The 13,129-nt window shown below is 38.5% G+C and overlaps 1 protein-coding gene across 1 annotated transcript in view; it reads right to left on the reverse strand.

The window, feature by feature from the left end:
* Positions 1–1,917: 1,917 nt before the first annotated feature.
* The window catches only part of LOC145769081 (uncharacterized), a 41,663-nt gene continuing 30,451 nt past the window's right edge, over positions 1,918–13,129 (reverse strand). Inside the window, exons 7-16 of the mRNA XM_082580678.1 lie at positions 10,428–10,597; positions 9,949–10,135; positions 9,059–9,113; positions 8,543–8,638; positions 8,196–8,241; positions 7,595–8,068; positions 6,721–7,152; positions 6,087–6,260; positions 5,117–5,483; positions 1,918–4,940 (exon numbers count right to left, since the gene is read on the reverse strand). Coding sequence (XP_082436804.1) covers positions 4,629–4,940; positions 5,117–5,483; positions 6,087–6,260; positions 6,721–7,152; positions 7,595–8,068; positions 8,196–8,241; positions 8,543–8,638; positions 9,059–9,113; positions 9,949–10,135; positions 10,428–10,597 — 2,313 coding nt within the window. The 3' untranslated portion in view covers positions 1,918–4,628. The remainder of the gene's footprint in view (positions 4,941–5,116; positions 5,484–6,086; positions 6,261–6,720; positions 7,153–7,594; positions 8,069–8,195; positions 8,242–8,542; positions 8,639–9,058; positions 9,114–9,948; positions 10,136–10,427; positions 10,598–13,129) is intronic.

The raw sequence follows: 13,129 nt of genomic DNA on the forward strand, positions 1-13,129 counted from the left end.
TGATTAAGTCTCTTGCGCAAGAATCCGTTTTGAGTTCTAAAATGTCATCCTGCAATTTATCGAGAAGTTTTTTCATCAACAATGTGAATGAATTTTGTATTAAATCAAGCTCATCGTCATAAAGTTTAGGAAAATATCGAATGAATTCCAGTTCTAATTCTAATGCTGTGAGATATTGCAAAATCAATTCTTTTTTCAACTCTGGAAGAACTTGTTCTTTGCCATCAACAACCAGCACCAATGATAATTCTTTAAACATGGGAACATGTTCAATTGTTCATTGTAACATTTCTCTTTCAATTATTATCAAGCTTGCTAGTGAAAGCTTCCAAAGCATCTTCAAGTGCTGAACGGTACTGGTATCTACTCCTGGAAGGGCCACCCAAACCAGGCTGGTCGAAATGTAGAGGCCAGACAAAACGTAATCCCCTCGCGACCAAGACAGCAGAGCCTTCTAGTACCGTACCTTAAGACAATCTCCTAATGACGATGACATAAATCAATCACTCTCTTCCAACCTTCCTTGAGCCATCATGGAAGCAGTAGCCTACAGTTTGTAAATTCCCATGGTATCAATATGTCAATGGCTCATGGATACAGATAACCCATGTTGATGAGCAATCTGCTTTAAACAGAGATGGCAATTGAATATATACCGTATAGGCTATTGGTGTTTTTCCCTTGCATTTTCAGATTTATTTTATTCAATGGACCAAACATATCAACCAAATAAGCAAAGAATCTAATCCATCTGTCATCATTTAGCAATGAAACAAATTCCAATTGTATTTAAAAGTTAAAAAATAATTTAAGCTCGTCTATGAGCTCAAACACTCGTTTGGTTACGTTTCCTCTTAAAAGCCTCTAGTATTTGCATGAAACAGAAGTAGGCCTAAACTTGATGGATTGCATCCCTGTCAGATTGTCAGTGCACAGTTGCTTAAATAATCGGGGGTTAATCTAATAATAATTTCCTCTTTAACGCTCTAATCTAGGCCAACTTACTAGGCTTAAAAGGTTTACAATCCTAAAACCAAATTCCCCCTAAAAATTGAAAAATTCCCCCCTAGTGGGGAATTCTCCCCCGGTTGGCAACCACTAGACTTTAGGGCAAGAAAATAGCAAAGAAAAGGTGTACCAGTGAAGGCATAAAACAGCTTTGAGATGTCTTTTGTCTTTAATGCATGAGCGATTGTCAAATTGTTTTGCGGGCCGCACAAAATTCTTTGACGGGCCGCATGCGGCCCGCGGGCCGCAGGTTCGTCACCTCTGAGTTAGATGAATGAGTCTGAACAGTGAACACTATATTGTCAAATCATGGCCTAACATAGTGATAAGGCGGCAAATAGGACTTTAATTGGATGTGCACGGATTAAGTAGACACAAGTTCCTCAGGTCGGTTGGCAAATCAGCAGTGCAGTGATTGAAATGAAGTGTTGAATAGTAAGCTACATGTAAATCAGACAGTAGCTTATGTTTCTTTATGATAACCTAGCTCCTCTGGTAAAGTCCTTTGCTAGTGACCCTCCTGCAATAGATTTGCTTCTCCTGAATGAGAAACCAGTGATAATGCCACAAGTTGTTCTTGTGTATTACCTTATTTTGATCTGTTTGAACAGCAGAACCTTGGGGATAGTTTCGTTTCGATGACTTAGCCAGAAAATAAATCCTTTTCTATATTGATTCAGTGTCTGAACAGACTAGACGTTAAACCACTGTGAAAGAGGACTGATTTACAACTAGAAAGGCAAGATGGGGTTAATTGGAAGAGCAGGAGTCGCTATCTCAGATAATAAATATGCTACTGTGCAACGTAGAGTCAGAGTCAAGTGTAACAAAATTGTTTGTGAAATATGGTAATAAATCCTAGATTTAATCAAATTGTCCAAATCAAAAAGATCAAAGTCCTTAGGGGAGTTTTCTTTTAAGTTTATTAACAGAATACAAGTTTGTTTTAATCAACACGAACAAAATACTGAGCGATTGTGTAAATTCGTTAATTGAGGCTGGTGAAAACGTTCATATAGTCGCCACGACAATGATAATGAGTTTATGAATTTCTGTCCACTTTCAGAAGCTGGTACAAACACCTTGCTGGTGATCTTTTGACTTTTCACAGAAAGAACACTGAGCCGCCACAAAGCTTGCATCAAGCTTATTCATACAAGACACAAATTCAAATTGTTAGCATTGTACAACATTGTCATGGACAATAGTAAAAAAAACAAGAAACAGAGAGATTTTAGTAGTTATAAAAATATCATTACCCGCAACAACCGTGAACACAGTTTTAGCGACGACAAAAGTAGCTATTGCACTGTGATATACGGTAGTTGCATGCAAAGGTGAACTTAGACAACTGGTCATGCAACCTGCTTTTAGAAAAATCTAACTTTTTACCTTGATTGAATGTCTGCAGACATAGAATCAACGTAAAAAGGGCAGAACTTAGTTGCTGTAACAATCAGGATATAATGAATGAACATCACTGCATACTGTAGTTTTGAACAAAATCAATGAAATTTCACTAAAACCAACACCAAGAAAAACGGGACACCCCCTCTGAAGCGCCTTGACTTGGTTGAGCGAAAACAACTGAAATAAAAATAAACGGAAGGATAAGAATTAAATAAACTAGCGTTCGTAAAGGAAAGTAAAGAAAAAGTGTAAAAAGCGTCATTCTCTACAACAAAAATCAAACATTCGAACATGGAATACAGACGCGTAATTGCCTATGGGTGCGATTATATGATGAATTTTACTTTTATTAGTCTTCAGAAAACGCATCTTTTTTTGCATTACCACTCGCAGGTAGGCCTTGCCACATAGCTCAAATCATTTGCTGAAGTATAGCATCGTAATAAAGTCGATATTGAGTCTATTGAAATAGGAACAGGCCTTGGAAACAAAACAAAGCTGAAAATATGTTCAGCTGGAACACAGCAACGTATATTTCATTTTGACCGACAATTTTCACAGACAAAAAGTTTTCCAGTAGTAACACTACTCATGACTTTACGTTGCTTTTAAAGCTTGCTGATGTTGAAATAACGCAATAACAATTGTTCGTCACTGATACACTGGGTTTATACTTTTGATTGATTCTGTTATATATCGTAAAAATGATGTTGTATAAACGTCAAATAGATCAAAAAAATTTGCCCAAATAAAAAATCCATTCTTTTTACAATATTCAACGTCTCAGGAAACTGCAAAAAGAACGGATATTTTGTTAGCTGGACAATACACGGCGATGAACGCCATTCGATAACAAAAGTGAACTGTGAGACGTTGCTTTCAAGCTATGAGCAGAAAACGTCTGCGCAAACCAAGCCGTATTTTTGCATCCGGAAAATAGTGACTTTTCATCGTAGATCTTTTTTTCTCAGTTTTTTAACCGGTAGGTTGAGAAAGCCGATGATAGTTATCAATAGCATCAGAACACACAGTGCGGGCAAACCAAACCGTAAGAATAAAGAAAGACAAACATGCGTGCGGAACAGAAGACTGAGATAGGACAAGAACCCAGTCCGAAACATTGCAGCTTCAGCATGTTTGAAATGATGTGAAAACAGCATCTTTGCTGACTGGGAACGAATTAAACAAAAAAAAAAATAAGCGAGAAACAAAACTATTTAAAGATAAATACAAAAAAAGAGCAAACTAAATCATAGCGATATTTATGAACAAAATGTTGTTTGTCCCTTCAGCGACAATTCAACGGCTTGCAATGTTGAATTCATATAACAACAAGATTCGATCTCACTCTCCTCCATACGATCACTTACCCTGGCTGTGTGATAAAAAAAAAAACGTTTTTTTACGTCTTTTTCATGTACAAGTGATCAATACGAGGTTGAATAATGCACGACATAAGATTTTCAGAACAAAACCAACGAAGAGAGAATGAAAGCATAACATATTTGTTTTCAAAAAGCAAGTGTTCAACATTTAACATTATTGCATTTCTAAGTGAAAGTGACGCAATTTCAAAGAACGAAAAACAAAATTTTAAATTTAAATCGTGATTGGTCAAAGTACGCTCGGAACGTAAAGAGAGAAATTTTTGTTTAGTTGCATCGTTCCATCCCTTACTAAGATAAAGAAGCCATTCTCGATTCCTACTTCGACCGTAATTGACAAAACGTGTTTTTTAGTGTCGACTGGGTGAGTTTGCGTTAAAAGCATAAATCATACTGAGTCACTGATCATGAAAATTTTTATTGCCCAAAAGATTAAATCGGTGTCTCCGTCACGTTTTTGATAGAAGTGGTTTCTTTAAATTTCGCGATCCATTTTTTTGTCGAGAAGGTGCAGGTTAAGTATCCGCTGAGGAGCCAACGTGCAAATTTGACTAGACAGGTTTTGCGTCGAAGAAGAGCTAAAACTATGGCTTTCACTACCGGGTTTACAAAATCTGTTTTGACAAACCGTCGTCCTGTCTACAGCATCGCGTTTATGTTTATGTTGCACTTGAGTTTTAGATTTGATGTTTTTACGTCGATACAATTTTAAAAAAGAGCAGTTTTTTCGTTGAAGTTTTTTTTACAATCCGCATGAGGTGCAAAACAGAACTTTAAAGAAGACTTTTCTAAATTTAATGATGCATTCTTTATTGAAATCTCTCTTCACTCTTCCCTTGCATCTTCTGATCCGTCTTTTTCCAGATGCGCATTTCCATTTTGCAGTCTTGTTTCAGGAGGAGTCAAATCAGATGTCTCAGAAGAGCTCATCAGCTTTCGGAAGATATTGCTGGAGACTTGTGGGATGCGGGTCATGCAAAAACGATCGGAAACAAGAGCACAGTGGTTTCCAAGACGACGATGGATGCGAGCAATCACTTTAAGAGCATGTCCTAGCTTCAAACCCATCTTGTCCACTAGGTGGTGTTCCATAAGAAGAGGAAGAGCATCTCCATCAATGCAGTTATCTCGAAAGATCTTTAACATAAAAAATAACAGTGTTGTGTTAAAAAACTCAATAATTGAAGCTCGGGATTATAAATGAACTGTCAACGGATAACAACGTATCTTTAGTGCAAAATATTACAATGCTAATTGCTGTTCATAAAAAGGCTGTTACTGATAAAATGCAGGCGTGAATGTTAGAGTCTCACCTCTTTATATTGTCCACAGCCAATTGTGATCAAAAACTCGCTCACGTCATCAATCGACCATTCTCCCATCTCGTCGATGGCCGACGTCACTTCCTGCCACTTGAGCATGTCGTATTGCTGCTGAGCGGTCCCCAACGTGTCGAAAAGGGAATCTTGAATGTAAGATGGGCTGGAGTCGGGACGGAGTGCGTCCACGGAAGATGAAGACCTTTGTGTGCTTGCTCTATTGAAGTAAGGACGAGCACGAGTAGCGTTCGGAGATGCGGATTTAGCTCGAGGCCGATTGGATTGGAAAACGTCGTCTCTGCTGTCTTTGGTTTTCTGCCTGTTCGTTGCATGGTTTTCTTGGTCCAAACCATGAAATCCACTAAAAATACGAAAAATTTCACAGCTGCTTTAATGCTATTGGAGAACACAAATAAGTTTATAAAGCATGGCGCTAGAGTTGGTAAATTCTCAATATCGAAGGCACATGGTTGCAAGTGGCAAAACTTAAACGAAAGTATGTTTGTTTGTTTGTTTGTTTGTTTATCTTTATCCTGCATTGCTGGAAAGCGGACTTGAGCGCTATGCATCAGTGTACGCCTTCCGACGTACACCTGACCCACGCTGCAGCTGACGGCAATGACTGTTTCCGGTTGTCTACTCTACTTATGACTTAGATTTGGTAAAAGAATTAAAATTAAGATTGATTTGCTTATTTTAAGTTTAGAGTAGAATTTTTTAAATTAAACTCCAATGAGTTAAAAACGGAAGCTTCTGTCTATCTTCAAAGCTTCTGAAAGGGTCACAACTGCTAGGTTAGTCTAAAAGTAAAGCCCAGATATAACGGCGTCCAATGTACCCCAATTCCCCAACGCGAAACAGGTAGATGAAGCCTTAAAGCTCTACAGCTCTGAAGGTGGCCGCTAAGCTTAAAATATCATAAAAATGATTGAATATCTCAGTTGATAAGGTTTCTATAACTTACTTCTCAATGCTTTCATTTGAAAATGGAGGAGGTGGTGCACTTGAACTTAATTGGCGCATGGTGTCTCCTTTGCGACTTATTTCGTCATCCGAGGCAGCCATGCGTGAAGTCTTCAACTTGCTTGACTCGTTGTTAGACAAAAGCGAACGTGAGTCTAAAGTTCCGGTTCCGCTACTGTAATGGCAAAAAAGTTTGATGAACGGAAGTGAGAGCTTCTTCAGTAAAAGTTGCATATTTGAATTTACCAACATAGCTTTCACTTATATTTTAAAACAGGTCTTTGATACAGTTGAGACAGGAGCGGATTCCACAAGCAGCCTTAGGAGGGACGATGTCAACAAAACACAGTAATGTTTTAGATCTACATTAATCCGATTTTGCAAATACTATACACAGTGAATAATGTTACTTTTCTGTGTTTTAGGGAGGGGGGAGGAGAGATGGCCTCAATCGCCCCCTCCTGCATCTGCTATTGATTTGGGAAACCATTGCAAGAGCTTTCCGCAAGGCACCGACGTATTTAACAATCTGATGATAAAACATTAACATTTATTTGAATTTGTAATTTTTTTTTATGCTGAACAAAAATACTAAGTTACTGGTTAGTCAGGACATACTCTTTGGTGTGACTCACTGTTGAAGGTCACTGCTTTTGCTTGAGGGTTTTTCGTCAGATTTCATCGCATCTTTCTTGTTGCGATAGGTCAGCGAAACCATTGGGATTGCGTGATTGTGCAAATCCAACATCGGTTGATTGCGACCGTGGCCCCCGTCGCTGAGAAACTGTCGCTGGCTTTCATTGGGGGTTGACCTCCGGGTCGTGGTCTTCATTGGGCGGCTCCGTCTATCAAACCGAGGCGGAACAACGCAAGATGGACCACGTCTTGAGCCTTTTGAAAGGGTTCGCCTGTCGTTGTTGTAGCCGTGCGACAAAGGTGGAGGCATCGGATAGTAATGGTGAGTGTGGGAAGAGTTGGAAGATGCTTGACGTGAATTCGGAAGCAATGGATTTTCATACCGGTTTGAATGATGATGCAGAACGGTTATGGGTGCTTTTGGTGGGCCACTGAAAGTAAAAAAACACACATAGGTAAGACTTTGCATCGTTCAGTGATCACAACTTTCGATCAACCACTTTTTTATATACAAGTATATCAAATGTAGAAGACTATTCGGTTTCGATAACCTGTTGTTGGGGCAACAGCAGAATGGTAATATCGACAAAAGTATACATCAAAATGAATACGTTCCTTGCCATTTTGGTAATTTGATCATTAACTGCATCAAAAAATTGTATTTATTTGCATAGCCTATCGCAACTAGTCAACATTCAGGGAAAGAAATTACTACGATATTTTAGCTACGATATATTACATCAGGTTACTAAGCTCGTGACACTCATAGGGAACAATTACTTTGGGTGACCGCTTTTAAAGTTTTGTGACATGTTCTAATTGTTCTAAAGCCTTAACTTAGCCTTTCAAAGTCAAGCACACCACATTACTTACACATTATGCGAGCTGTAGGAAAACCTGTGTTGGTTACAGTCGTATTGGTCGTAGCATTGGTTGTTGCTCGTTTTCCTGTAAGAAGAGGTAAGCTCTACCATCGGTTGTTCTTTATGGAATTGTGGAGAACTTCTGTCGTAGCGTCGTGGTGTTGAATCTAGATTGGTGAGTCCTCCACGGTTGGGATGGGGTGATGAAGATGAAGCTGGTCTCTGGGGATATGGAGGAGAAGTTTGACTTCCCCTAGGATACACGTTAGAAAAAGCTCTCTTCATAGCATCTATGAGCTCGTAGTCATTGTATGGGATGTTGGGGCGATAACCACGTGGATATTCTGAATATTGATTATTGGAGGACGGAGGTGGGATGCTGGAGTGATCTTTACGTCCGGAGGAAATCTGGTTACTATAACTGCGGCCGTTCCGACTTAAATCACACACTCCGTTGTAATCTTCAGAAGTGCTTTTTTTGTTTCTGAAATAAAAAATGGAAAAGTCTTCAAGCAAACTTTTCATTTTAAATTCAAGCTTGCGATTCTGAATTACCGAAAAGCTGCAAAAGTAAAACTTGCACACTATATTTTTTAAAGCCTACAGCTTACCCTTTAGAAGAAGAACTCGAGTATTGCCTTTCTTTGTCTTGGTTGTCTGCAAGATTTCGTTATCAATTTACAGGTGTATGATGTGATATCAGCATTAAACGTTTTAAACTTCCTCAATCTACATGAGGTTTATAGTGTACAGCAAGAAACACTCAAGAAAAGATAATTTAGAAAAAGAAAAAGAAGTTTAAACATCACACTTTTTAAAAAGAATAAATTTCAAGTTATTTTAACGACTTTCACAATAGAAAACAAGTTTGTTTCAAACTGAGAGCACACCAATGCCTTTAAGTGGCGAACTTGTAAAATCGTGCAAGAAATAAATCGCCTATTTGGCACAAACCCACCTTTACCTGGTGACAAAGGCTCAGGACTGTTTTTGGCGTCTCTGTGTTGACGCGAACTCGGTCTTCCGCCTGGTACCGGAAACGGTTCTTGGGTTTCTGTGGAGCATTGTCGTCAAACAAGGTAAGATCAGAAGCTAAAGCTTGGAAGTTTCATTATAAAAAAGAGAAAAGAAAAAAGAGAAAAAGGAAGAAAACAACGATTTCCTACTCTCGAACAATTGAACTTAAAGGTACGGTACAATGAGTCGTTGATCAGTTCATTGGAGAGACTATAAACAATGGGCCGTTTGTATGCATTAATGCAGGCACACATTTTTATAAGTAGTTTCAAGTTTCAACCACCTGTACAACCACAACTTTTAGATTCACAAAAATTATGCAGACCCGATATTGCCCAATGCTTTTTTCAATTACCGGTAGGCTAAATCTTTCCAACAGACATGCACATAATTTTCTGGACACATTTTTTTTTTATCACCAACAGCTGAAGCTAAAGAAACACTACAAACGATTTACCTTCGTTCGAATGTCTACGTTTCAACGGTAGATGAGAGCCTTCTTCCCGGATACTCTGCAATAAGTTCATTTTGATCAAAAAATTTTCAACTATCTGCGAAAGAACGTAGAATAGAAGGCGAACCGTTTCAACATTTCCTTAGAAAACTGCTGTAAAGCTTTCAACAATAATTTTCAAGAACAACCTATTCTAAACGCATCCTTACATTGCATTAGCTGACTGCAAGTTTCCTAGACCAAAAATGTATCTGCATCTGAATTTTGTTCAAATATTACTCGACTTAATAAACTTGCAGCAGTTCTTTTTCAGAAGCAACTTAACAAAAGACAAAATTTTTTATCCTGCCTTGTCACTGCTGTGCCCATATCCGATTGGATAAGCAAGTGGGCCGCACGCCCACAATGGTCTTACTGGTACAACTGACCATCTATAAACACCTATGTGTCAAAACTGCTTGGCCATTTCCTGATGAGTGAGATATGACTCTGCCAAACGACACATGCCGCTTTGCCGATAAACACCAATAACAATAGTTGTATCAACGTCTCCAAGCGATGCTTTGAAGCAAATGGAATGGCTATTTTTTTGTAAAGCGCTTCAGATTATTTAAATAACGTTCAGGCATTCATAGAGGTGGCGAAACAGGATGGACGTATTGCTTGCACAATGCACAGTATATCCTCTTTCGAGCATGACGCGGCTGACACATAAATATAATCTTCAAACGCCCAAAAAAAGCTTCTTTGAATTTACCGACATTGCGTATGGCTATCGTACAATTTACAAACAAAATAGCTCCACCTTAACAATAGAACAGCTCATCATGCAATAAACAGTCACAACAAAGCAATAAACAATACCGACAAAACAATTTGTCTTATTCACTTACTCCAAAGTGCTTCAGTCCGGTTTCTCTGGGTCTCTTTCTTCCATTCATGGCTCCAGTTGACGCACCGGAAGGCGCACGCACACTTAAGTTCAGAGATTCCTCCCCACTTCCGACCGTGATATCACTTCCGGAGATCGCTTTCTTGCTATGTAGCTGAGAGATGATGGAGCTGAGTCCACCTTCTCTTCTGTTTTAAAGCATAGTTTAACTTTTAGCAAAAGTTTTTTGCAAGCCAGCGTTACAGCAGTAAGAGTGCAGCATTTAGATTACTTACAAATATAAGCCAATAAATTTCATAGTAATTTGAACCTGACGTTACACTGCTTTGAGTTGGTGTATTTGCGCTTTCACAAAAGCGCAAATACAAAATGAACCCAGAATAAAAAAGAGCACAAAAGTAATTCTGTGTGCAGTTACAAAAAAAAAAGATTCTGTATAAGTACATTCGTTGTGAGTTGTAATGTGACAATTAAACACACCCTGGCTTGTGTAGAGCTATGCTTGGTGAGTCTCCCGGTCCAGCCGAGAGAGGAGGAATCGAGAACTCGGTGGATGAAGAAGTAGTTGATCCAACCGATCTTGCAGCATCCGGATAAGAGCTGGGACGGTCGTTAGCGGATCCCACGCTTCGTTTCTTTGATATCTTTTCCTGTTGAAAGCAACAATGCAGAGTCATTTTAAACTGCAACAACACTCTTTGCTAATCTGGCATCGTTTTTCGATTAAATTAAAGCATGAAACATTAAGGCGCAGAGACCAGGCTACTTAAGTCTCAATATTTTTAAATGACTTTAAGGATGGTAGCTACATCACGGGGTGCATTGATACTTTTAGCTAGATGTAACTCGGTTTTTAACAAAACTGACAGGTCAAGGCATGTTTACATTTTTTGCTATCTTTTAGGCGTGTTCTTTGAAAGTACCTTAACTTTTTTGCTCAAACTGTGTAGAAATAATTTAAACTGTGTTTTGTTTTGGGTTTCAAATGTTAAGTATTTAATTTTTAAAGCTTTTCCAGGAAACAAGCCATTTTAGACAATACCCTCCCACAAAAAGCCTGATTTAAACATCAGGGAGAGGCTGGGTATTTAAGTTTCAAGTCAAATGAGAAAGTACATTCTCCAATTTTTTGGGTTTGTTGTTGTTGTTGTTGCCAAGCAACAAATAAAAATCCTTAACTTTGATATTGCAAAGAAAAAAAAGAACTTTTTATAACTAGGTTTGGGTAAAAGGATCTTACAAATTTCGACCAACGGTAGTTTAAATATGATACATGCAGAAATTGACACAATTCAAACACGCACCCAGATGAAGAAAAGCAGCACGATTTCTGACAAAAAACACCGCAAAAATTAACAAGAATTGCCACCATTGCTGTTTTCAGATGTATTTCGTGCTGGAAAAAAAATTTTTTTCACGTTAACAGAGCCACGGCACGAATAGTGATTTCCCCCGCAAGAATACATTCGTGCCCAACCTGCTTACGAAGAAGCGAAAATACCATGCGCAGAGTAATTCGATTTTTGCAACTGACAAAACGTAAAGTTTTTGCTAAATCGCGTAAATAGAATGCTTCCTTTCCCCAACAGCGAGTTCAATGCAAAAATGAAATGGTTGGTTTTGAATTTTTATCCTCGGACTAACAAAGCCTTGATAGGTTATTCCTGGTAGTTTTGCACACTTGTAGAGACTCTTGACATAGGGCCGGTTACCGAGGTTGGCAGAGTGCAGTTTTCCGATGGCAGAGTGAAGTTTACCGAATATCTTTTCAAGTTTTCCAAATATTTGTTTCCTGAATAGCGGCAGTTGCGTGTTTCAAGGTTTTAGCGCTACACAGGGTTGGACCCAGCAAGCCGCATTAGGAGACGGTGAGCGATATAACGAAACACAATGAAAAGTAGGTCTACATTAACCAGACCTTGCAAATATACCGTGAAAAAAGTTACTTTCTCGTGTTATAAGGAGGCGATTGCTCTAATCCTCCCCTGGATCCGCCACTGGCATTACAAGCTAAAGTCAACATACTATGCGCTGTTTTAATGCCTAGACAGACGTTATACTGATGTTAAAACGGCCCTTTTTCCAGTTGGGTAAATGAATAGCAAATATTTATCAGTTTGAGTTTACATCAAAGATGCTATTTGCTGTTTTACTGTTGAAATTAGCCTTCCATAATTTTTCTTCGGTAGAGGGAAAATTTGTCAACTGTTGTAACAGAAAAGTTACATAAGCCTGCAATGCATCAAACCATTATAGCAAGTTGCAACCCAACGTGCCCGTTACGTAACTCAACAACAGCATAATGCTTCATTTTGTATATTACCTTCATTTTCATTTTGATGACCAAAACTTGAAAATGTTTTTTTTCTAAACGTTACGTAGCCTACCAAATCAAAACACAATTTTTTTTCTGAAAATCAGATACATTAAAATACATTAATGCATTAAAAGTACCAAGCAAATAAAGTGTCGATGTATCTCTATTCCAGAGATGCAATAACATCTTATTTAATACCTAACAACAATACCTTCTTCCTCGTTAATATTATACTGTCTTGTATTTAATCACCGCTAAACAGTGATTTCAATTATTGATTTAAGGGGAGTGTAATTGACTCCACAAATTTACAAGACGCTCTTTGTTGTGCAACAAATAAAGCACAAGTTTAACGGCTAATCTACACAACTATATTTTTGGTTTATATTTTTGAAGACTTTCCTAAAAAGAACTGCATGCGAACATTGCAACAACCGCGTTTGAATTTTTTTCATAAGTGACACTTCCTCATTTATCTCTTCCGCAAGCACAGGCAATGCTTGCCTTTCCACACAAGAGCGTCGTTCACTGTAAGGTTATAATTCACTACAGTAAGTCCTGTGCCTCGCATCAGCCCACCTCAATCGCGCAAAGCAATACAAACAGTACATTAAAGCTACCACTGCTTCATCGCTTCCTTCCTGTGGTTGGGCCGACGCTGTTCCTTCCTTCCACGGCTCTACTTGGCTGCAGCGTATTTTGCCATTTGTAATGGCAACTGTTGTGATTACGAGTTCTTGCCAGTGCTTCGAGCAGAAATTATATTTGAAATGCTTAATAAATCTTCAGAGCGCTTGACGTGTTTCTTAGAAGCTTTTCCTGCGCTTGTGAATAAGCATAAAAATGCATCAAACAGCTTGAAAAT

This window comes from Aplidium turbinatum, chromosome 4 (assembly GCF_918807975.1).
Source record: "Aplidium turbinatum chromosome 4, kaAplTurb1.1, whole genome shotgun sequence".
Lineage (NCBI taxonomy): Eukaryota > Metazoa > Chordata > Ascidiacea > Aplousobranchia > Polyclinidae > Aplidium > Aplidium turbinatum.